Source organism: Lycium barbarum, chromosome 11 (genome assembly GCF_019175385.1).
Source record: "Lycium barbarum isolate Lr01 chromosome 11, ASM1917538v2, whole genome shotgun sequence".
NCBI lineage: Eukaryota > Viridiplantae > Streptophyta > Magnoliopsida > Solanales > Solanaceae > Lycium > Lycium barbarum.
In genome coordinates, this window is record NC_083347.1 from 5,844,237 (window position 1) to 5,869,991 (window position 25,755).

General features: G+C 34.8%; 2 protein-coding genes and 2 non-coding genes across 4 annotated transcripts; 2 read left to right on the plus strand and 2 right to left on the minus strand.

Moving 5' to 3' along the window:
• Positions 1 to 1,212: 1,212 nt before the first annotated feature.
• On the plus strand, positions 1,213 to 11,907 carry LOC132618749 (COP1-interacting protein 7-like). Its single transcript, XM_060333748.1, has 10 exons — positions 1,213 to 1,346; positions 1,617 to 1,813; positions 1,916 to 2,092; positions 2,419 to 2,528; positions 2,759 to 2,814; positions 2,910 to 2,962; positions 3,048 to 3,200; positions 3,433 to 3,680; positions 9,029 to 10,569; positions 10,655 to 11,907. Exons 2-10 carry the CDS (start codon positions 1,755 to 1,757, stop codon positions 11,510 to 11,512), a joined length of 3,255 nt encoding a protein of 1,084 aa, XP_060189731.1. The 5' UTR covers positions 1,213 to 1,346; positions 1,617 to 1,754; the 3' UTR covers positions 11,513 to 11,907.
• A 136-nt stretch (positions 11,908 to 12,043) lies between these two features.
• On the plus strand, positions 12,044 to 12,173 carry LOC132620696 (U6atac minor spliceosomal RNA). The gene has a single exon (XR_009575133.1). It is a non-coding gene; the product is annotated as a U6atac minor spliceosomal RNA (small nuclear RNA).
• Positions 12,174 to 16,185: 4,012 nt separating this feature from the next.
• Positions 16,186 to 16,258, minus strand: TRNAE-CUC (transfer RNA glutamic acid (anticodon CUC)). Its single transcript has one exon. It is a non-coding gene; the product is annotated as a tRNA-Glu (tRNA).
• Positions 16,259 to 16,465: 207 nt separating this feature from the next.
• On the minus strand, positions 16,466 to 19,702 carry LOC132617547 (uncharacterized). The gene is made up of 5 exons (XM_060332565.1): positions 19,148 to 19,702; positions 17,945 to 18,077; positions 17,754 to 17,857; positions 17,150 to 17,301; positions 16,466 to 16,972 (listed from the first exon to the last, which is right to left on the minus strand). Exons 1-5 carry the CDS (start codon positions 19,222 to 19,224, stop codon positions 16,605 to 16,607), a joined length of 834 nt encoding a protein of 277 aa, XP_060188548.1. The 5' UTR covers positions 19,225 to 19,702; the 3' UTR covers positions 16,466 to 16,604.
• Between the last annotated feature and the right edge of the window lie 6,053 nt (positions 19,703 to 25,755).

The window sequence follows — 25,755 nt, forward strand, 5'->3', positions numbered from 1 at the left end:
TTGTTATTTTGTATTTCTTCTCCTTTTTGTTATTTATTGACAAATTCATCCCCACTTTTAAAAAAAAAAAAACTATCTAATTACACCATTAATACGGTTCTATTTGTCTTCTTTGAGTTAAAGCATAGGACACTAAAAATTTACAAGCAATCCGAAGCAAACAGGAATGGAATTAGCTAGTTATGCCATATTTATTTTTTGGGATAATTGCACTTTTAAATCCCTCAGTTATTCGTAATTCATATTTGAATTTTTGTAAACATAAATCTTGAATTAATTAAAATATGCATTTTTAGTTCTTTTACATAGTAAATGTGTTACACCTTCAAATATAGAGTTAACAAACTAGCAATGCAAGTTTAATATAACAAATAAATAATAACATATTTAGCAGATAATAATTTGATAAATTTGTGAAGATTCATAAGTAGAAGGATAAAAATATGAATACTTCAGTTAGTAAGGATTTAAATATGTTTAACTAAGTATCACCAGGGTCGAGTGGTAATAGTTTACGAGTTTGGCCTAATCCAATAGCTTTTATCCAAATTTAGTAGTGTTTGTCTAACTTTAAAAAATTAGAAGTTTGAACTCATAAACTTTAAAATTTGATTCCACCTCCGTAATATCATAAAGACAAATCAAATTTTATTAAAAGTGCAAATACCCGTTTTAAAGTTTTAGAAGAAATAGTCATAATGATGGGCAAGCGGGAAAGTCTGGTAAATTCGGTAACAGCAGCAATAGTGGGACTATACCCATATGAGTTTTATTATTACACTTGAGAGTGACAGTAAAGCTAAGCAAAATCATATTTTAGAAAAATATCAGAACAAAAATTGAATTACAAGAAGAGCAGAAACTGAAGCAGATGAGGAGCCCGCCATTGTTGCTGTCTTCAACTACAAGAATAAAAGACTTTTGAGACGACCCCTCACCCAACCCCCTACCCCATCCTCACTCAAGCGTTTGGCAGAATTCAATAATTTTGGCTCAATATATTTGTGTTAAATTTTTTGTTTGATATGTATTAAATAATATATCAAGAACCCAACAACAACATCATATACAATGTAATTTCAAAAGTAAGGTCTGGAAAGAGTAGGATATACGTAGATGATTCTGATAGACCCTCGGCTCAAAAAAGTGAAATCAAAGCAATATTGAAAGAAAAATAACGACATCAAAATAAGAAGATGGACAAACCAAAAGAAGCAACATGTTGTAGTAAAAAGTATCAAGAACCTAGTAAACAATAATAATCGTTATTCTGAATCAATAAACTAAAAATCCTGGCTCCGCGCCTATATGCCACTCTCAAGCACCATATTCCAGTATAATATAAGGTATTTTTACTCAAATTTCACAGAGTAATGCTCCAAGATTATATGAATTGTCGGCATTGAAAATGGGAACCCCATTTTTAAATCAACAAATCCCTTTGTGTCTCCGCTTCATTTTTACAGTCTCTCTTTATATTCAGCAATTTTCTTCAAAAAAGACAAGTTTTTTTACTGTTGAAAATAGTGAAATTCTTGTTCTCTCTTTGTGGGTATTCGTTAAGAAGATTCGTTGAAATATCTCTGTACTGAAACAATTATTATAATGGATTCCAGGACCCATCTGGATTATGCTCTGTTTCAGTCTATAAATTCCAATTTTCTTCAAGGAAGACTAGTTTTTTTGTGTTGAAAAGAGTGAAAATCTTGTTCTCTTTTTGCTGATATTTGCTAAGAAGATTCATTGAAGTTATAATGGATTCGAGAACCCGTTTGGATTATGCTCTGTTTCAGCTCACTCCCACAAGAACCAGGTATATTTAATTTGTTTACTGACTCAATAGTCAATTCTTTGTTACAACTGTTCTTGAAATCTCACATTGACGTTGTTTCAATTTTGATTGAATGTTCACAAGATGTGATCTTGTAATCTTTGCTGGTAACAATTCGGAGAAATTAGCTACTGGATTGCTCGACCCATTTCTTGTTCATCTCAAATCAGCTAAAGATCAGATTTCTAAAGGAGGATATTCAATTACTCTTCAACCTTCACCAATTAATGCTTCTTGGTTCACCAAAGCAACTTTACAAAGGTAAATTTACAGCTTCTTCTAAATTTTATTGGGCTTTATAATTACATGGCCAACAAAAAATAGACGTTAATTATGTATAAAATATGTACACTAAGTGTATATTATAATTAGTTTATAAAGAATGTACTTTTGTTGGTGTTATTCTGGTAAGCGGCTATACAATGTAAACTTTTTTATTAGGCTTTCCTGGTTATTTTTCATTTTGTCAAATGATCATGGTTAAAATTGATGAAATCCGGTTCATAGTTTGTAATTTTTGGTTGCTTTGTAAAAGAAAAGACTGATATTTGATGCTCAATGTGCTACTTTTTTTTTAACACTCTCAGGTTTGTGAGGTTTGTTAGTACACCTGAAATTCTCGAGCGATTTGTAACCATTGAAAGAGAAATCACGCAAATTGAGAGTGAACAAGAAAATGCAAGTATCAATGTTGAAGGTATATTTCACCAATATATTCGTATATCAGTCCTTGTTTCTGATGCATATCAGTTGATTCATTGCATTTCTTTTTCTTTTTTTTTTAACACCTGTTGATCTCTATAATGATATACAGGATTTCCAGAATTTTGTAGTCTCTTCCTTTAGGGTGAGAATTGAGATGTATAAGAAACCCGTTGATGCAGCATTTTGAATTTTTATTTTTTTTCAATTGATTCTTGAAATTAGGAGGAAATGCATCAGCTTTTGATGGAGATTCCAAATTCTCCGCTGGTTTTTCAAAGGTAGTATATCAATATCTAGAGTAAATAAAACTACGTTGCATTGCATGTTTACTGGACTTCCTTACTTATTAATAACTGACAATTTGATGCTAAAGTCCAACGGCGGATCTGATGGTATTGGTGATGCTGCACAAGAAGAAAATCCCAAGTAAGCTCGTGTTTTTCTTATCATTACTTATATAATTTATATGGGGTTTTCACTTATATGACTGCATTCTTATTGTTATGGACAGGGTTCGTCTTCAACGCGTTCTAGAAAGCAGAAAAGCAGTTTTAATGAAAGAACAAGCAATGGCTTATGCTCGTGCTTTGGTATCTGGCTTTGATATGGACAACTTGGATGACCTCATATCTTTTTCCAATGCTTTTGGCGCTTTGCGTCTAAGGTACAGTCAAACATCTCTATAACAACATCGTTTGTCCTGGTATCTTTTGATATCTAAATGTTATTATAGGATAACAAATAATATAACATAACATGAAAAGTTGTTCCACAGAAAAGATGGTTGTTTTAAACTTGTAGTGAAATGTTGTTGCCGAGGATGGTTGTTATAGAGAGGTCTAACTGTAGATGCACTATTACAATACCTATTGAAAATATTCTTTGCCTCTATACAGAGAAGCATGCATTAAATTTATGGAGCTGTGCAACAAAAAGAGAGATGACGGAATCTGGATGGACGAAGTGGCAGCCCTTCAAGCCTACTCTCCTTCTGAATTTTCGTATTTTGGGAGATCTGGGATCACGCTTGCTGCTGAACATACTGATGTTACTCAAGATATAATGATGAACAGAAAACAAAATGTTCCTATTGATGCTTCGACGTCTGATACTATTAGTCATGGAAGTTTCGATACTAATCAAGGTACACATGATGATATTCTCCATACTTTTATCATCCTTTGACTTGAATATATTTTGGTGTGATGACCCAACAAAGTGGGTATCTTGTATTTATAGTACAATTACAATACACAGAATGGAAATGTAATAAATACAAGGCTACATATATGGTAATACAATCAATCATAGTAAATACTAAATATCCTATGAATCTGCTAAATGATTGCAGAATATTTCCTAACACCCTCCCTCAATCTGAGCGGAAGGTTCGAACGTTCAGATTGCTAACCAAATCGGTGAATCTGGTAGAAGGTAATGACTTAGTAAATATATTTGCAAGTTGCTGGGAAGATGAGACATGATGAACTAGAAGATTTCCTGAGGCAACTTTCTCACGAACAAAATGATAGTCTATAGATACATGCTTTGTTCGAGAATGCAACACTGGATTTTGAGCAAGATATAATGCGCCAATGTTGTCACAGTAAGCTCGAACAGGCTCTTTCAAGAAAATGTGTAAATCACACAATAGTTGTTGAATCCATGTGACTTCAGCCGCAGCAAAGGCCAGAGCACGATATTCTGCTTCAGTACTTGAACGTGCTACTGTGGGCTGCTTTTTAGCTGACCAAGAAATAAGATTCTTTCCAAAGAACACACAATAACCAGAGGTTGAGCGTCGACTAGATTTACATCCCGCCCAATCGGCATCAGAATAAACAAGAAGATTAGGTGATGAATCGCAGTAGAGTTGTAGACCAAAATCAACAGTAGTTGTCACAGTAAGCTCGAACAGGCTCTTTCAAGAAAATGTGTAAATCACACAATAGTTGTTGAATCCATGTGACTTCAGCCGCAGCAAAGGCCAGAGCACGATATTCTGCTTCAGTACTTGAACGTGCTACTGTGGGCTGCTTTTTAGCTGACCAAGAAATAAGATTCTTTCCAAAGAACACACAATAACCAGAGGTTGAGCGTCGACTAGATTTACATCCCGCCCAATCGGCATCAGAATAAACAAGAAGATTAGGTGATGAATCGCAGTAGAGTTGTAGACCAAAATCAACAGTACCTCGAAGGTAGCGAAAAATTCTCTTGACGTTATGCAGATGAGCATGGCGAGGTTGATGGAGAAACTGTGACGCTAAGTTCACAGCAAACTGGATATCGGGTCGTGTGAAAGCCAAATATTGTAATCCTCCAACCATTTTCCAATATTTAGTCGGATCCTTCAAAAAGGGAGAATCAAGAGTGTGCCAATTTTGCTTACTATGCAAGGGAGTACTCACTGGCTTTGATTCAGACAAATTATGCCGAACCAACAAATCTGAAATATACTTTCTTTGGAGCAGCATTATTCCATCAGAATTAGGAGTGATTTCAACCCCTAAGAAAAATCTCAATGGACCCAAATCCTTCAGGGAGAACTCAGATTTCATAGCATCAATTATCTTTTGAATAAGATGAGAAGAAGAACCAAAGATAGAAATGTCATCAACGTATAAGAGAATAATAATATGAGTACCTGCAGATGAGTATAGAAACATTCTATGATCTGAACGACTTTGTTTGAAACCCAAATCAGAAAGAAATGTGGTAAGGCGCTCAAACCAAGCACGAAGAGATTGCTTTAACCCATATAATGCCTTATTAAGCTTGCAAACATAATTTGGATAATCTGGATGGATGAAACCTCGAGGTTGGCGCATATAAACTGTTTCTGCTAAATTTCCATGCAAGAAGGCATTAGATATGTCTAGTTGGCGCATAGTCCAATTCTGAGAGAGTGCCAGATAAAGGACCAAGCGTACAGTACAAGGTTTGACAACTGGAGAAAAAGTTTGATCATAATCAATTCCAGGTTGTTGGGAGAAACCTTGGGCGACTAAACGAGCCTTGTAGCGCTCAATCTGTCCATCAGCTTTTCTTTTAATCTTGAATACCCATTTATTACCAATCAAATTGTGATGAGGAGAAGGAGGAACTAATGTCCAAGTCTTATTCAAAATGAGAGTGTTATATTCGGCGCTCATGGCATCTCTCCAAGATGGATCTTTTACAGCTAAAGAGTAACAAGAAGGCTCACATGGAATAGGGGAGGACACTGCTAGTAAGGAAGGTAAGACTTTTGGCTTCAAAGAACCCGTCATAGAGCGAGTTGTCATCCCATGAATTTTGGAGTGCTGAGTAGCAACCACTTGAGAAGAAGAGGTTGATTGGGATGAGTGAGCAGAATTACTAGAGGGAGATGAGTTTAGGGAATTACTTGAGGGAGATGAATTATGAGAATTATTAGTTGTAGAAGAATTTGGACAATTATTAGCGGTAGAACTATTTGGAGAATTAGGAGTATTATTAGATGCAGAAGAGTTAGGAGAATTATTAGGTGGAGAAGAATTAGGAGAGTTATTAGATGGAGAAGAATTAGGAGAATTATGTAAATCAGGAAGTCTGTTGGCATGAGAATTGGTTGATATTAAAGGAAAAGTAGAATTTGAGTTGGGAAGGAACTTTATATTGGAAGGTGGCGTATGAATCCCATAATTTGAGGGGAGAAATACATGGGTAGGTGAAGGAGAAATATTAGGAGATGACGTAGGAAAAGTTGAGTTGTGGAAAAAATCAAAGTTGGCAGGAAATGTAGCAGAACTAGATTCAGGAAACATATCTTCTACAAATTTTACATGCCTAGAAATTAGAACTTTATTAGTTGAGGGATCAAGGCATCTATATCCCTTGTGATCTGGTGAAATCCCCAAAAATAAGCAAGGAGTAGAACGAGGATTGAGTTTCTGGACATGACCATAGGCAGTATGTGGATAACAAAGACACCCAAAAATTTTTACAAGGGATAAATCTGGTTCTTTTTGGAATAAACATTTAAATGGTGAGGAGAACTTCAAATTTTGATGTGGTAGCCTATTAATAATATAAGTAGCATAAAGTAGAGCGTCAGGCCAAAACGACGCAGGGACATTAGCTTGAAAAAGTAGGCAACGAATGACATCATTGAGGTGGCGGTGTTTGCGCTCGGCATGACCATTTTGTTGGGGAGTATATGGGCAAGAAAATTGGTGAATAATACCTTTATCACGGAAAAAGGATTTAAATTAAGTATTATCGTATTCTTTACCCCCATCAGATTGGAAATATGAAATTGATAAATCAAAGACATTAGATATCATATTATAAAATTCAAGAAATTTGCTATAAGTTTCAGATTTTTGCCGCATGAGATAGGTCCAAGAGAATTTGGTATAATCATCCATAAAAAGCACATAATAACGATAACCAGAGTTGGACACAGTAGGGGAAGTCCAAACATCAGAGTGAACTAGAAAGAATGCTTTATTGGTTGTACTTGTAGAACTTGAAAATGGGAGCCTAGATTGTTTGCCCAAATGACAAACATTACACATAGAAGGATTAAAACATGAAGAACTAGAAATAACTTTATTTCGCGATAATACATCAAGCACAAGTTTTCCAGGATGCCCAAGGCGCTTGTGCCACAATGAACATTGCGAAGCGGATCCAAAGAAAGCAGTGGGACTTGTTGACGGAATGAAGCTTGAAGAAGATGAAAACGGATAGAGAGATCCTGAGTTCCTACATTGGAGCAGTGTGTGGTTGGTCCTCGGATCCTTAACGGAAAAAGAAGAGTCAGTGAATTTAGCATAACAATTATTGTCGACACAAAGGCGATGAATAGATAATAAATTTTTCTTGAGTTGAGGAACAAGAAGAATATTTTTAAGAAGCAAAGGTTGTTTAGAAGTAGGAAGAAAAGAATGACCAACATGAAAGATAGGAAGTAGATTACCGTTACCAACCATCACTTGCGCATTACCCTGATATGGAATGGGATCAGAAAGAACATTCGGATTTCCAGTCATGTGTGAGGAAGCCCCTGTATCAGGATACCAGATTGTTGAAGGTACTTCTTCGAGGCTCATCGCTGCCAAACCTTTGGGAAAATTTTGTGGAACAAAAGAATGGTTAAAACGATTGCGACGTTCCAAAGCTGTATGATTGTAGTGAAAACAAATCTGACATTGTGTCATCGATTTAGTCGCATTTGGAGTCGGCGGAGGGCCAAGTATGCTTGGAGCAACACGAGTAGAATTATTAAAATTTGTATGATAATTGTTCTGGCCAGATCCGCGACCACGATTCTTATTATGAAATCTCCCACGACCACGATTTTGATTAGAGCCACGACCTTGATTTTGTTGAATAAAGCAGCCAGCATCGTTAGTATTTTTGGCTGCAGTAAAGAGCGCCACTGATTGTTGAGAATCATCAGATGAAATGGCTTTGATGTGTTCCTCTTTAGTAAGAAGACGAGGACGTAGATCAAAAAATGAGGGAAATGGCCTATTTGCATTTAGTCCAGAAACAAATGTTCTGTATGACGGGGGTAAGCCTTGCAAAATTTGAGCAACAAGGTCCTCGTCTGATATTGGTTTACCGATGGCAGATAGTGCACTTGATAGAGAATGCAACTGTTGTAAATATTCTTCCATTGAAAGAGATCCTTTCTTGAAATTCTGAAATTTATTTTTAAGATGGATCATAGAGAAAGAAACATGGTCAAGAAAAAGTTTCTCTAGCATGCTCCAAGCTTGATGAGAAGTCTCACAATTGTAATTTAGAAGTGTGTCGAGGACAGATGGCGACAACGTCGCATTGATCCAACTATGAGCAGTTGTGTCACATTGAATCCATAATGTGTATTGTGGATGAGTGAGTTCAGGGCAGGGGACAGAACCTTCCACAAGGTTCAAAAGATTTTGGCTACGCAAGAAAGGTTTGAAAACCTTTTTCCAAGTGAGATAGTTCAAGTAAGTAAGTTCAAGAGGTACAAAATTTTTGATATTAGAAATTGAGGGTGGCTGGAGGGGGAGCACCAAAGTGACGGGTGTGGTGTTTTCCGTAGAGGAAGGAGTGGCGGGTGTGGTGTTTTCTGGAGAAGTGGGTGAAGAAGATGCCATCGTAAAGAAAGAAGAGAAAAGGATCTGTTTTGGCTCTTGATACCAACTTGAATATATTTTGGTGTGATGACCCAACAAAGTGGGTATCTTGTATTTATAGTACAATTACAATACACAGAATGGAAATGTAATAAATACAAGGCTACATATATGGTAATACAATCAATCATAGTAAATACTAAATATCCTATGAATCTGCAGAATATTTCCTAACACTTTGTTTTCGCTTGAAATTTCGTATTAAGGAGCTTCTATGATGACATCTTTTAGTCATGTTTACCGTGAATAACATTTTAACATTGTTGATATTCATTTTGTGAACCTTCTTAATAATGTGATGGCTAAAATCTGCTGCTTTTGTGTGTGGAATATGCAGAAAATGGTTTACCACCACCCATCAAAATCCACTCTACAGATAGGAAATCACAACCAATATGGCCAAACAATGTACCACCTTACATGCAAAACAATCAAAATCCAGCATTTCAACAAATTCCAACATATCCAGGGTACATGTTTTCAGGCATGCAGGCTAATCCTACTTACTATCCTGGAATGCCATGGCCTCCAAATCCGGAAGATTTTAGTCGAGGTCCTGGTCCTGAATCAGATTATAATTGGAAGAATAAGCCACCTTCCAAGAACAAGAAGAAATATTCAAATAGGGATAGACATGAAAGCAGCAATTCAAGTTCTAACAGTGATTCTGATGACTACGAGGAGGATAAGAAAATGCAGCAGGGGAAGAGTTCATCAAGAAAAGTTGTTATCCGCAACATAAACTACATTGCTTCAAATAGAAATGAACAAAGTGATCACAGCAGCACTGAGGATAGTTCTGGAGATGAGGAGGATGGATCCCTCAGAAAGCATGTAGAAGAAGCAGTTGGATCATGGGAGAAGAGGCAGCATAACTCAACGTCTCGCAACAAGAAGAAACGAGATGGAAGGAAGAGAAACAACAGTGGCACGATATCGAATGGGGCTTCTAAGGAGGATGATAAGGATGAAGTGACCAACATTGGTAAGAACTGGGATATCTTCCAGACCATTCTTATGCAAGATGCAGATTCAAGGTCCAACGACACGGGGTCAAAAAACGTCCAGAAAGAGATCTTGATGACAAAGAGCCTAGTCGAAAATGAAATCCCTCGACAAGTTATTAGCAGAGAGAGCACAGAAGAAGAGTTGTTATTTTCACATAGAACTCAGGAACCAAAAGGCTATCCTAAGTCTATCTTGTCTAATGGTGCCACTGAATCAGTAGTCCGTAAGAGCCAAAAGGAGGAGGATTTGTTAGTAGGCAATCTACTAAATAAATCAACATATCAAGGGGAAATCTCAGATCAAAGTATCTTTGTTGGAGATTATGCTTCAGCTTCTCATGATGATAAGAAAGGTGTTCTATTTGATGAATCCATTTTGGTTCGAGACCATTCAGTTGATACCGCGTCTGATTATCACCAACAGACAGACATATTCATGGATTCAGACATCGTGGGAGCTGAACAAGTTAAGCACAACATGCCTAATCATGTAGAAGAGAAGCTTGATCCTTCTGATACATGTGAACCAAATGACCTTTTCATGGTTCTTGGAAGGAATTCAACTGCTGAGCAAGTTTCCGCCGCATGGAAACCCGAACTGGATTATGAAAACGATGTATTCTTGTCTGAAAATCTAAAGAGTCATACTGATGTTAGACCTAGTTCTGCTGATAAGAAGGTTCACCAAAATGGCGAAGCAACCAACAAAAGGACCAGTAAGGACCTTGGACGAAAGGCAGTTAGCAAGGAACCAAAATCTAAAAATTCAGTTGGATCTCTTGCAAGGACCAAATCCGAGACATCATCAAGAATCAAGAAATCTCCTTCTGCAAGCAGTAGAACCGCATTGCAGAAAAGCAAAGCTGAGAAGGTATGAACAATCTTGTGCTTTCCTGTTGTTTTCATCTATTATTGTTATTATTACTCCATTTAAATCTCTCTAATGTTACTGACAGGACGAGGAGAGTAGAAAGAAATTGGAACAAACATTATTGCAGCGTCAAAAGAGAATTGCAGAAAGAAGTGGTACTACTGGTTTAGCCAAACCAACTTCAAGGAAGAATACAAAAGAGTCAGCCATATCTACAAAAATTGAGAAACCAAAACCTAAGGCTCCAACTGAGGCAACCAATAGATTACATAAACCAGTTTGTAAGAGTTCCACTATAGAACGCCTTGCGTCTACAAGGACAGCTAAGGATCGATCCACTGAGTCAAAAAGCACTCCAAGTAAGAAAGCAAGTCAAAAGGAAAATAAAGCGATTGCTCCATTAAAGAAATCAGATGGAGATGAGAGTAAGCAAGGTCCGCGTAAAGCCAAGCCTTTGGATACCAAAGTTCACGGAAAAGGCCATTCTGCATCTGGTCCTCAGAAGGGAAAAAATAGCAACGATGACTTAAAAAAATTAATGTCAAATGAACGCGGACCTGAACTAAGACCACAGATTTCCAATGAAACTGCTGATGCTAAGAACACGGAGGAGGTACGTAACATATCATCGAGTGAGAAGAAGATAGATATACCTATGCTTTCTGCTGAACAATCAATAGATGACAAGAAGCAATGTTCTAACAAGGCTGTAAAGTTTCTTGATGATGTTATCGGAGTATCCAGTGTGCATTTGGATAGAAACATAAATTTGGAGCCTCCAGTGTGTCAAGGGATCATCTCGAATGAAGTTTCCACGACTCTTCCAAGTGATGAATTGGGACTCGAGACGAATCAAGGAAGAAGGAAATGGACAACCGATGAAAGTTCTCTTAAAGTTACCAAAGGATTCAGAAAGCTTCTCTATTTTGGTCGAAAAAACTGAATCGTTCCTTGTGATCTAGTCATGGCATTTGTTGTATCAAATTCTTGAGTGGCAGTGTAGGCAAACAAGCATTATACGGAAGCTGCAAGTTTTTTAAGGCATAATAAGGCAGCAGGTATATATTACTGCATTAATGGACATTGGTTTTCAGTTGGCAGGTAAAATTCTGTGTGATGAGTGTTATGGTTTTTACTTAATAAAATCTTGTATCCTAAGAGTATAACTCTGTTTTTGTAATATTTCTCAAGCCCCTTCCTTTTTTTGTTTTTTTTTCTGCCTAAAGAAAATTAGAAAAGAAGAAAAGAATCCTTTAATTTTTGGAGTGAATCCTAAATTCATGTAATTCTCTATTGCTGTATAACTTTTGTTGTTTTTATTCATTTTCTTCTTATGAAGTGTCTTTGTGATATTTTATTGCTTGAAAGAAGCTTAAAACGTTGGAAGTGAAAAAGGAAACCTGTCAGCTATCCACATCGCCAGTTTAATGTGCGTATATTTGTTTATATACAATACATAATGTGTTAGCTTATTGTGTTCGTAGAAAGGAGAGATGGTTGGCATCTCCCCCGACAGGGACGGGAACAGCCTTCGGGCTTTACCTGTTATATCAGACACATCCGGTTAAGGCTACCCGCTTCGGCGGATCTTACCCAAATTTTTTTACAATTTTTTTTCCCAATTTGCAATTTTTCACTCTATTTTCCTTTTTATTATGTGTCGAAAGTTTAATATTGCATTGCCTCATTATTATAGAAATAGAAGCAGTATTATTATGAAAGTACATATAAAAACATCAATCACTGAAGAAACTTTAATATATGGATTCAACCAACCAAAAAAGGGTGATGACATTCTCTTTCTTCATAGCTACAATCTACATCATTGTTACACTTTACTGCTTAGAAAAACTGCGCTGTTTTAATTACTGTTACAGTTTAAGCATATATTGACTCCTAGCAGAGAAAAGGACCAAAATCATCCATAATGTTTGAGTTTGGATCAAAATCATACATATTCTTTCACATGGTGCACTAATAGTACATTATGTTTGCATAAGTGGTGCACTTTTAGTCACAATCCCAAATAAATTTAACGAAAAAAAACAAAAATGCCCCTGAACTTTTAGAAAAGGTATAAAAATACCCTTTATTCATCTATTTTGCTAAAACTACCCCTCAATTCAACTTTTTGAGAATTTATTCCCCTTGACTAACGGACAACACTAATTTTTTTTAAAAAAAAAAAAAAAAATTGCACATGACATTTTATTACTGAAAATTTGATTTATTCTTTTAAAAAGAAATCTGAAAAATCGTTATTTGTAGAATAAGGAAAAATAATTTTTCAACATCCATTTCTTTAAAAAAACAAATGTAGTAAGCCTTATATATATATATATATATATATATATATAAAAAAACAGAATTGGATTTTCATTAAAACATGTGGAATTTTTTTAAGTTTGGAAAAAAAAAATTAACGGGTGGAAACCCCATTTCTTTTTTAGAAAATTCAATTTTTAAATCTGAAAAACTGATTGTTTTTTTAAGTAAAATGTGCAAAACTAATACTCCATAATTTTCTTCTAGATTTAAAAAAAGATAGTTTTCTGGTTTTTTTTTTAAACACAGTTTTTCCATAAAAAATTTAATTTTTTCAGATTTTTATAAAAATCCAATTTTTCACATTTTGAAAAGAAAAAAAATTAGTGTTGTCCGTTAGTCAAGGTTTTACTCGTTAAAAAAAAGTTTTCCAAATTTAAAAAAAATTCCAAGGTTTCAAATTTCTTTTTAAAAGAATAAATCAATTTTTCAGTAATAAAATGTCATGTGCAATTTATTTATTTATTTTAAAAAAAAATTAGTGTTGTCCGTTAGTCAAGGGGAATAAATTCTCAAAAAGTTGAATTGAGGGGTAGTTTTAGCAAAATAGATGAATAAATGGTATTTTTATACCTTTTCTAAAAGTTCAGGGGCATTTTTGTTCTTTTCCGTTAAATTTATTTGGGATTGTGACTAAAAGTGCACCACTTATGCAAACATAATGTACTATTAGTGCACCATGTGAAAGAATATGTATGATTTTGATCCAAACCCAAACATTATGGATGATTTTGGTCCTTTTCTCCTCCTAGCATATACAAAATCTTTTACCGCCAAAATACATTTTCAAATGGGTAAGACATGCTTCCTTTTGTAACTAATCTTACACATATCACAAACTTGGAACTGCATCTTTCAAATAAGATCAATGATGATGTTGAAACTATATATAGTCCAAAAAGTAGAGTCCGGAACCAAAATAACCCCAAAAAAAAGGGTATGAACCAAAATACCCCAGGAAAAAAAATGGGTACAAAAGTACCTTTAACGCATGAAAATCATGCGTTAAAGGTGTCCCTTTTTTTGGCAAATTTCTCTCACCTTTAACGCATGATTTTCATGCGTTAAAGGTCTCCCTTTTTAAAAAAAAAAATCTTTCTTTCTTTCTTTTCTTTCTTTCTTTCTTCCTTTCTTTCACACTTTTTTACATACTTTAGACATAGATTAATCATACTTCGAGACTCCAAAATTTGAATATTTTATATAGAACCCTATTTATTTTGGTGCGATTAATAAGGTAGGCTTAACACATCAAGGATACACAAAACTTCGGATTGTCGTTTTAGTGGTTAAAAAGTGCTCAAAGTCCATTTTTGTTTGAAGACTTGTTGTCATTAGCTTTAAGTTATTTATGTTTTAGGGTTACACATTATTTTTATATTAATGCGTAACTTTATTTTTAGTGATTATAACTTTATTTTTATAATCAATTAACAAAATATCAATTCATGATCAATTATTTATGTGTAATTTTTTTTTTTTTTGCGCTATACCCTTCAACCTCCAATTAATTGGAGTCTGCAACTTAAATAACCCAAAAAGTGGATTTGGGTACGAAAATAACTCATTAAAAAACCTTTTGCGCACTAATTTATTTGTAAGTTGGTGAAATTTTAAATGGTCATAAATTTGTGCTCGGATGTCCATTTGATGCGATTTTTTTTTATTTTGGGTTTTTTTTCCAGATCTATGCATCTGAACTGCCGCAAGGCTGTTCGGCCGCCCCGAATTTTCGAAAAACGTCAGTTATCCCATTCAATTTCAATTTTCCCCCAAATTAGTGTGCAATTTTCAATTTTTTTTTAAATCTAATGGCGAAAAATATATTTCAATTCCATAATCCCGTGATAATGATGTTTTCAATGTCAATTTCAAGGTTCCAAATTCAATTTAAGAAAACAAGTTAGATAGCATTAGTGAACATACAAAATAATAAAAAGTGTCTACATTGTTACTTTAACCAACTTGGCATAGTGGTAAAGCCTTTGGCTTTTGACTTTTTTTAATCTCATCCACCATGGATCAAACCTCAGCGGGAGCGTTGAGAAGATATTATTAGTAAAAAAAATGAACTAATTCATTTAACGATTGACATGGGATAAACAAGTAAATAACATGGGAAAAACAATTTCAGAAATAAATATATTAACAATGACATAATTAACAAATAATTAACGGAGATCCATGGAAGTGTCGTATTTGTAAATACTAAATTATTCATTATTCTTGAAATTAACTAAAAAAAATCTCTAATTAGAACTTACTTAACTAGGATAAGTTATGGAGGATTTAATTAGTTATTTTGATTAATCCATGATATTGTATTGTCGATTATAATTTACTTAATTCATCTAGTTAAAGTAATAACGAACAAAATTTTATATTAACTAACTAATCCTTCATCAAAAAATTATGTTAACTAACTAATCCTTTTCGGAAATTCTGTTAATGATGTTCAATCTAAAACTAAGGATTTAGCTTATCGTTTGTTATTCAGGATTTAGTTTATCGTTCGTTATTCGGGATTTAGTTTATTATTCGTTATTCAGGATTTAACTTATTGTTCGTTATTCGTTAATGGATTATTTTGGTACCCAAACCCACTTTTGAAGTTATTTAAGTTGCGGACTCCAATTAGTTGGGTGTTGAAGGGGATAACGCAAAAAAAAAAAATACACAAAAATAATTGATTGTGAATTAATATTTGTTAATTGATTATGGATTATTAATTTGTTAATTTTTTATTTATTGTTAATTTATTTATTTGTGAAATTGTCAAAATAAAGTTACGCATTAATATAAAAATAATGTATAACCCTAAAACATAAATAACTTAAAGCTAATGACAACAAGTCTTCAAACAAAAATGGACTTCGAGCACTTTTCAATCACTAAAACGACAATCCGAAGTTTTGTGTATTCTTGATGTGTTGAGCCTACCTTATTAATCGCACAAAAATAAATAGGTTTCTGTATAAAATATTCAAGTTTTGGAGTCTCGAAGCATGATTAATTTATGTCTAAAGTATGTAAAAAAGTGTGAAAGAAAGAAAGAAAGAAAGAATTTTTTTTTTAAAAAAGGGAGACCTTTAACACATGAAAATCATGCGTTTTTCCTGGGGTATTTTGGTTCATACCCTTTTTTTTTGGGTTATTTTGGTTCCGGACTCCAAAAAGTATAACAATAGAACGAAATGATTGCTTTGAAATAAAACTACCACAAGAAATGTCATTTCGTGATATAACAATAATTTGAGTAATAATTTTTTTTCTTTTTAAAAAAGTAAAAGGTTCCGTTGCCGGGACTTGAACCCGGGTCTCTCGGGTGAGAGCCGAATATCCTAACCAACTAGACTACAACGGAATTTGATCTTAAGTAAGTATACAAATAATTCAGCTTATGGAACAACAGTTCTAAGTTCAAAGCAAATAAGTGCCTCCTCAAAAGGTTACATTATCGCTTATTCATTCTTAATAGCTTACCCGGTGCAATACGCATGTAAACTAATTAAATACATGAGCTGAGCTTAAGTTGTTCGAGTAAACTAACAATAATAACTATACATCAGTCTAAAGTAAATATGGCGAGATGAATCCTCACTTTTCATACTTCTTATCATTTAATATTAAGCCCGGCCTAAAAGTCCAACATTTCTGAAGTAAGCTAAAGTATTTCAACAGTTTACATACAACTGACGATCAAAAAAATACTACCACCTCATCCATTTAGAAAAGGATCGATGATTTAAATTCTTATACATATACTCTCCTTTTAGATCTCTAAATTTGGCAACTAAATAATCATAGTCCGGAAGCTTCGGATGGACATGAGGTGATTGTGATACACGAGGCGATTGTTCTTCTACTTCAAAGCTGATTCCATTTTCCTCAATCACAGCTTTATTGCATCTGGTTCTCTTTGAGGTATAAATCTCACAATTTAAGCTTTCAACCCATGAGTCATCTTTAGGACTTTTATAGCTGCTGAAATTTTCATCCATGATTTGGAGCTTTTTGTGTTCTTTTAGCTTTGTGACATGTGTGAGATACTGCTTGGTCTCTGAGTTAACTGCGTTACCTATAAAAATTACAAAATTAGCCCATGAAAACACGATACGTTCAATCCGTCCAAGTTTAATTGGCCGCCCATTTAGTAATTTAGCACATTTTCACACGTCCATCTATTAACTCACTTCATTTTGATCCGTCCAAATTGATTAGCCAAATATTGCCCATTTGACAACCCTTTACTTACCTGGAAGCAGTTCAACATTGAGTTGATCAAATGCTTGACCAAAATGTTGTTTAAATAGATTCCTGAGTGAATGTAGCTCTGGCAATTCGCCACATCTCGACGCTGCAAATATCATACTAGATAATGCCTCATTAACATCATCAGCCAACTTGCTACAGAAAACACGGAATGTAATAATTAGGAGTAGTAAATTTATGAAAGTGATTAAAAGTGCACATTTCAATTAATTGATAGTCAGATATAGGAATTAAATCAAAATCTATCAATAATTAAAGGACTAAAAGTGCTATTAACACCCTTTGTAAAAACTCACACATATTTTACCGAAATGCAAAAAAAAAAAAAGAATGAAAGGCGGGTCATGTTGGACAGGTTAGATGATGACCCACTATTTAATCCATCTCGATTCAACCCACTTCAATGCAAGCTAATTTTGGACGAGTTGGGGTCGTGACACGAGATTTGCCTACAAAGTTTTACCCAACTTGCCAATTTTCCACCTCAGGCGACACTTTACAAAATAAAAAGTTCAAATAACAGCTAGAAAACAATAATGAATGATTAGTTGTGCATATGTAATTAGAACAACAGTTGTTGCCTTTACCTATTCCTGCTAATATCACGGAGGTTTAGAAAGATACAGTTGCAAAAATTGTCAAGTTTATTGTATGCAGATAACCTGCACTCATCTCCATAAAGTTGATCAACCTGTAATAAGTTTTCTTTATTTCAGTGAAAGTAACAAATTATTAGCAAATTCAACAAATTAAATGTTAACGAGAGAGAATAATATACTCTGGAAAAAGCTAGATGATAGTGCCCATTCTGAAGAAGTTGAGCAATATCTTCACGTATTTGTTTTATAATTGCATTTCTCCTGTTCCTTTGTATCACTAAATGTGCCTTAAGCTGTTTGATTAGCTTCTTGCTGTGGAATGTACAAACTCGTAAGCAATGCTTGTCACTTAAAACATAATTACAAGTAATTATTCAGAATAAGTAGAACTAGAAATCTGCTAAATAAGATAAGTAACCCTTTACGACAAGTTAAATTGCATTGATATAGTGTTAAAATTTTGTTAAACTGTGTGTTACTGGTTCTCGAATACCAACAAGTGGATTTAATGTGTGTAGTGTATGTGGCAAGTATAAATGAGATATGTAAGCACATTTCTGAAAATGCATAGAATTCTTCTTTTTTTTTTTTGCATGAGTCAAAATTGAAAATAAATACTGAATAATTTAACAGGACTAGCTAGATCCAGATCTAGTGACAATCATATACCAGAGAAGACAAATAGATAACGTATAACTCTTTGTTTTCAGCTGACACAGTGCAAATGTCTTCCCTCAGCCAACTCTATGAGATACCTATTACCCGAACACCCTCGACAAAAATTACAGTGTATATATAGGGTAGATTTTTTGTGTTTATGTATATATATTAGCTTTTGAACACACTAAATAAACGTAAAAGGTTAGCTCAAGAGGTCCAGGGTGTTCAAAATTGTCTCTAGTGTTATAAGTTCAATTCCCATCAACAACATTATCTTTTATATTTAGCTTTTGTTATTTTTTTCGAACCCCCTGAGTTAAAATCTTGGATCCGCCACTGCCTATTACCTCCTATCAACACATGTATCGAGTAGCCTTGTCCATCAAGGTTTGAACTAATGAGAAAAAGTTATCTAATGTTTTTTGCTTCCTTTGAAATTTAAACCAGAAACCTCATTATTTTCAAACAATTTCAATATTCATTACCGAGTCCCACCCTTTGATCCTCTCCTTTAACACTTCTGTTACGTTTAAATTTATACTAATGATCTCTATATTTATCAAAATTATCTCAAAGAGGATACAATCAAAACTAGTTCGCAAGACTTTATTATGCCCAATGTAATTTGTTCTTATCCTCAATAATAACTTCGTGAAACAAAAAATTAATATTCAATCAAAATTATTACTCCACAAAGAAAGAAAAGAGAGAGAGATTAGTACCACTTGGAATGGTGTCTCCATCTTGAACCTTTAATAAATCCAGTAAATGAAGAGAGCAAATTCAACCCCATTTTCATGTTTTCTTGTTCCTTTGTGCTTTACTATCGACTTCATTATTATTATAGAGGAAAAATACAAAGGCATCCTTGAAAATCTTTTTGTACGATTTCGACCATTAAAATTAAAATTAGCTAAAAGCGAAGCCCATGACAACGCACTCGAAAAAGGAAAGTAGCATCAATTACAATAGATTTTGTATCTTTCTTTTCCATTTTCTGAAAATTCCTTCCAAACTGACACTGCCCTGGTGCAAAGTACGTACCAAGATTCTTCTTTTTTTCACCAAGTAGATAAACTGAAAATCTTTGAAGACCACATTCAATCAAAGATCTAATTAACAAATCATCAATTAATTTGTTGTTTTATTGTATTACATTTACTTCAACTTACATTGACATACTTATGTTATGTGGTTAGAGGTAACAATTAATTGTGTCACTGTCTTTTTATATAAATCGGCAGATATTATATTTTTTGGGTAATTAAAATTGGCAGAATTAATTGTACTAGAAGTCCATCATCCTACCTCTACGTAATGGTTGAATTGCCCATGTAAAACTTTGCCTTGACTCCTTGAAGAAGCAGGGTGGTGAAATGGCGGATTTAACTAAATTTGAACGGGTGAAAATGAATTGAGTTAATAAATAGACGGATCAAAATCCGTCAAAACGTGACCGGATTTGGACTTTGGGTAAGTCAGGTTTGTATAGGTTAATTTTGTCACGTTTAGACATATATAAGTGGAAATATCAAAATTTGAACAATAATATCACGAGTCCGACTCTTAATACCGTGTTGACTAGGGTTACTCAAGTGGACCTCTTCCTGTTAATTATGTAGAAACAGACTCTACAATTATTCTATTAATATAAGGAATACAGAATCTCAAAATATATTTTTCTGAAATTAGTCCATCTTCCCGCTTGAAGCGGAGAGATATGCTGGTGATCATTTTGATCTGACAAGTTCTATTTATTTATGCCTCTCATTGTGTTATTTTTTGGAGTAATCTACAAAGATCTTTTTAGTAATATATATTATGTACGTGTTTGTGCAAGGCTGGATTTTGAAGTCTTGTCACATGGAAAGTCAATATATAATTAAAATACTGTCTAGAAATTAGAACCAAAGCAATTACGAGACTTTTGACCTATACCCTAATATTTGCCGAATTAAAAATTCAAGACATATTCCTTCAATAATAAACTGTCTATTTTAACTCAGTAAATATCTATTCGCATACAGTATTCATATTATCAGAAAAATGGTACCATCACGATATGTGTCTTTGTATACTTTTTTACACCTAATTATGGTTAATTAATATTCATTTTATAAAGACCAGGTCCAGATAAGCTTTTTCCTGTTAACTCTACGTTCTTTTTTCAAATATACATTCGGTGAACAAAAAGTTATAATTTGAGTTGTAATTACGTGTTTGATTCTCTTTTTCTATTTTACGTGAGAGTTGAAAAAGTAAAACTTTGTGTGTATCACACGGGTTTTATGCCTACACGTAATATACATTTTATTAGTGTGTTCTTGCCAGTGGCCTTTTCTTCAAAATGGAAAGGAAAAGAAAAATAACCCAAAACTGGTCAAGAGTCTCTTTCTTTCGTTCTTAAATTTCCACGCAACTTTTCATTTGTCAAACAAAAAGCTCCATCCTTTTTAATTCATATACTCTTATTATGATTAACTTGTAATAAAAATAAATTATAAAAATTATGCGGTTATAAATTATCGAAATTTTGAAATTAGTTATTCTGAATATAAAATATACTCTTCTTATCCCAATTTATTTGGTACCGTTTAAATATCGAGAGTCAAAATTTTTAATTTTGATCATCAATTAAGATATAATATTTGAAATTTTTTTGGAATAAAATTATATATTAAAAAATTATGTAAAAGATATCATAAGTTATAATAATTGACAATTCAAAAATATTTTTAAATAACGTGAAAAAATTGCGATAAAAACAATCAATTTGTCTCTTCAAATTCAAAATGTAACACCTAAATTGAGACGACAACAATCCAGTGTAATCCCATAATTGGAGTCCAGTAAAGGTGAGAGTCCGGAACCAAAATGCCCCCAAAAAAAATATTTTGAACCAAAATACCCCCAACAAAAAAAAAGTTACCAAAAATGCCTTTAGCGCAGTAAATTACTGCGCTAAAGCACTTAACGGGGACGGCTCCACTAAGTGCTATAGCGCAGTAATTTACTGCGCTATAGTGCCTCCTCTTTTTTTTCGGCCCTTTTGGTTAACCCTTCTTCCATTACACTTTTTAACGTATTTTGACCATAGATTAATCATGTTTCGGGACCCCGAAACTTCAATATTTTATATAGAACCCTACTTATTTTTGTGCGATTAATAAGGTAGGATCAATACATCAAAGATAAGCAAAAGTTCGGATGATCGTTTTAGTGGCTGAAAAGTGCTCGAACGTCATTTTCGTTTGAAGGCTCGGTGACATTAGCTTGAAGTTCTTTACGAATACTTCAACCTGTTCATTAATAATTAATCAAAAGTTAGTCAAAATGGCAGCATTCATACAAAAAAAAAAACTTAATTAAATTGCATCATTCATTCATAACCTTGAGTAGATGAAAATACTTAGCATACTAATTAATGAGAAAGCCAAACTTTTTAAAATACAATCATCAAAGTAAGAAAAAAAACTTAAAAAACATTCATCAATTAATGCCCTTGAGTTGATCTTCCGCCACCACCGCTAGATGTGCCACCACCACTAGAGGTACTTCCACCACGAAAGTTTCCTCTACCACGAGAGGTACTTCCACCGCGAGATGTAGTTTGACCACCATGTCGTAAGGGACACTTGAGCTTATCATGACCAACATAATTGCAAAATGAGCATTTTTGAGTGTATCTCCCCGGTGGAACATCCATTTCATTATGAATACGCGAGTATGCACTCTTTCTGGATTTACGGATAAATGCTTTATTTGCAACCATTGAAAATGGATCCGGTGGCCAATAACTCTCACTGTCAAGTGGGTAGAACCTTCCAGCATACGTTCTTGCATAATTTTCAACTGTATATTCCTCAGTCATGTACGAGGAGGCGTTCTTTCCCATTGTGATAAAACACTTGAAGGCATGAGAACATAGCATGTGATATGATTGTCACTTGCCGCGTGTGCATGTTCTTGGAATCTCACAAATTGTGTGGATGTTACCTCCTTTACCTTGGTGCACACTTGTTGTTAGTTCAAATATGCGCTCTGCAGGGTTGTACTCCATCCGGTCATGTTTCTGAGCCTTATATTTGTGGTACTCGAACAGTTTTAACGGTTTTGGCATCCACCTTAAACCTTCTGCTACATATGCTTTGGCCTCTTTTGATCTAGTGACAAACCGCTCCACAACCTGCTTAAATGTCATTCTCACCATTGCGGTGACGGGTAGTCCGCGTGCAGATTTCAACAAGCCATTGAATGACTTAGAGCTACTTGTTGTCAGCATACCCCATCGCCTACCTTCATCCTGGTGTAATGTCCATTTGTCTTTATCAATTGCATTCAACCAGTGGAAGGCTTCCTCTTCTCCTGATGCTCTGTTGCAGCCGCCCACATCCAATTGCAAAGTGCTGGGATTCGATATGCCTTTTGGAAGTTTGCCTTCAAATGCCTTAAACAATAACGATGGTAGGCAAACGGTGGCTGCCACCCCTGCAAATTGAACATATTGTGCAATATGCCAGCATTTCTGTCTGATATCACACAGATTCCCATGCGATCCTTAATAACGTGTTGTCTTAAGTAGTCCAAAAACATACCCCACGTACTAATGCTCTCATTAGCTGCAATTGCAAAAGCTAGAGGGAATATAGCTCCATTTGCATCCATTCCAACTGCTATTAGCAGCTTTATGTCATACTTCCCGTACACATGTGTTCCATCAATTGATATTACAGGCCGACAATGAGCAAAACCATCAATGCATGGTTTGAATGCCCAAAACACAAAATCAAAAATATTACCGGGCACACCAGGTTTCGATTTGAGCTTCCATTCAACAACAGTACCATGATTGAAGTGTTGTAGAGCCGCCATGTATCTCGGCAACTTCTTGAAAGAGCCCTCCCAATTGCCGTAGACCATCTCATGTGCACGCCTATGCCCAAGATACGCCTTCCTCCTAGTAATAGTTTTGCTATATACTTTCAGGACAGCTGTAATACAATCTTTAATAGGGTACCTGAAAAAGTTGAAATATCAGCATATAGCAACGAGGAACATTATATTAACACCAAAAATAAAATGAACATAGACGAAGGGGATACCTTGGGTTTTTTGCAATGTCGCCAACTAACACACGAGCAATCATATTAGTATCTAGATTGCAATGATCATCTGGAAGGTCACCCATATCACAAGTGTGCTTTGTGTAGAACTTTGAAATAGTCCACATCTTTTCAACAGTTTCCTTACCACGGAGCATCCATTCGCAACCTTGATATTTTCGCTTGCAGACCAATTGCCAAAGTTTTCGTGTGGAATCGTCAACTTTAAACTCCCTCATCCCCTAGATGCAATAAATCTTAACAGCCCTTTGCAATGATTTTTTCAAGCTGAAAATCATCGCTTTTTCAATATGAGTTTTTTGTTTTAAAAGATCCACTGGCTCTTTCCACAAACTTCGCCGAATATGATCATCCTCCATCCTCCCTAGTAAAGACAAAGGCATCTGGGCGATCTTGAAGATGATCAAGATAGGGGATCTCATCGGAATGCCACTGAATCGGCGTCGACTCTTGCTGTTGAAATTGGCTTTGCGGCTGAACTGGAGTCGGCTCTTGTTGTTCAAATGATTGCTGCGAATTCAATTCCTCTTCGTGTGCCGGACTGTCCATCATGTCTTGCAACAGTTCTACTTGATGTTGAGGATTAGTTCCAACCTCAATCTCATCGTCACTTTCATCCGCATTAGGTATTTCCTCACTATTGCTGGATGATGTCACTATATAATTCGGATAATCCGGACCATCCATAGCAGGTCTTTGCCTATAATTTGGTGCAACCACCACATTCTCCCTACATAAGAAATTATGGTGTTTTAACTACTACACATCAAATAACACTAATGATGTTAAAAAAATAGACATACCGATAGTAATCAACTGCACCGAAACTTGAGGAAGGACCGTCGCTTTGAGTTGTTGGATAGGCTGAGGATGTTCCAACCTGATTCCTCTATCCCGATTGAGGAGACCGTCCGATATGATCCATATCAAGTGTATAACCCTTAAATAATATAATCGACATCATTATTAACATTCAAGTGCCACTACACATAATAATATTGTAAAAAATGAATATTTACCACTTCCCGTCAAATTGCTGACTTAAACTATCCAGAGGCATTTGGCTCGTCAAAATGCCTTCATAAGTACTCATGTCAGGGTAATTGTGTTGATAAGTAGGTTCCGCTTGAATGACTTCGGCCTGAATTATAGACGGGGCTTCCCGACGAGGTCTATTTCGGGCTTCCTGAGGAGCCCTAGCCATGAATTCAAGTCGATTAATGGGCACCTTATCTATATACATTTCAAGGACGTTTAAAGTTATGCATTGCCTATAATCATAAGGCGCCTTCAAATAATCAGTCAAAGAATCATCGTCGTGAATGTACCACTGTCCATAACTAGTTACACCTTGCGACGTAAATGAAACTGGATATTTTCCAATTATATTGAAATCAAAATCACTTCTACTAACTTGTAGTCTATTATACAAGGCTTGGAGTAGTTTTGAGAATTTTAAGTCAAGTGGAAACTTAACATGGTATTTTGGGGGAGAATCGTATCGCAAATTATTTTCCTCGAGTATAATTTGTCCGTCCCAGAATAAAGAAACTCTAATTCCTGGAACATCTGCCATATTTTAAATAATTGAGGAGGAATACAAAATGCTAAAACTAGTTGAAACTTAGAATTTTATGCTTTACGAACTCGGTATTAATAGGATTCGAAGTTTGAATATAGAACCAACGCATGCATGCAATTACAGTGTCTTGCAGTGTTACGTCAAATCAAATAAGTGTATAAAGTGTTGCATAACGCATGAAATAAGTGCGTTATGGCAGAATAGCGCAGTAAATTACTGCGTTATTCTATCACAGAAGGCTCACAACGCGATAAAATAATCCGTTATGTCAGAATAACGCATTAATTTAATGTGTTATACCGGTATAACCCAGTATTTTACTACGCTATGCCGCCACATCCTATTGTCACCTCAACTGTCAAACAAAAAAACGTCATGATTCGAATCAAACTTTATATAACGTAATTTGACGAATAACTTACCAACACAACATTCCACACAAAATTGAGTTACAATGTCATTTTTTGACCAATTTAGAGATATTAATCGTGTTATATCGTTCACTCCAGCAAACATCTTTGAAGCAATGGGTAGGGCCTGGGAACTAGGTGATGATGATTTTCATTCTCAAATAACCCTAGCGACAGATTCAATCGAGAATACAATAATAAAATGAGAGAGGAGT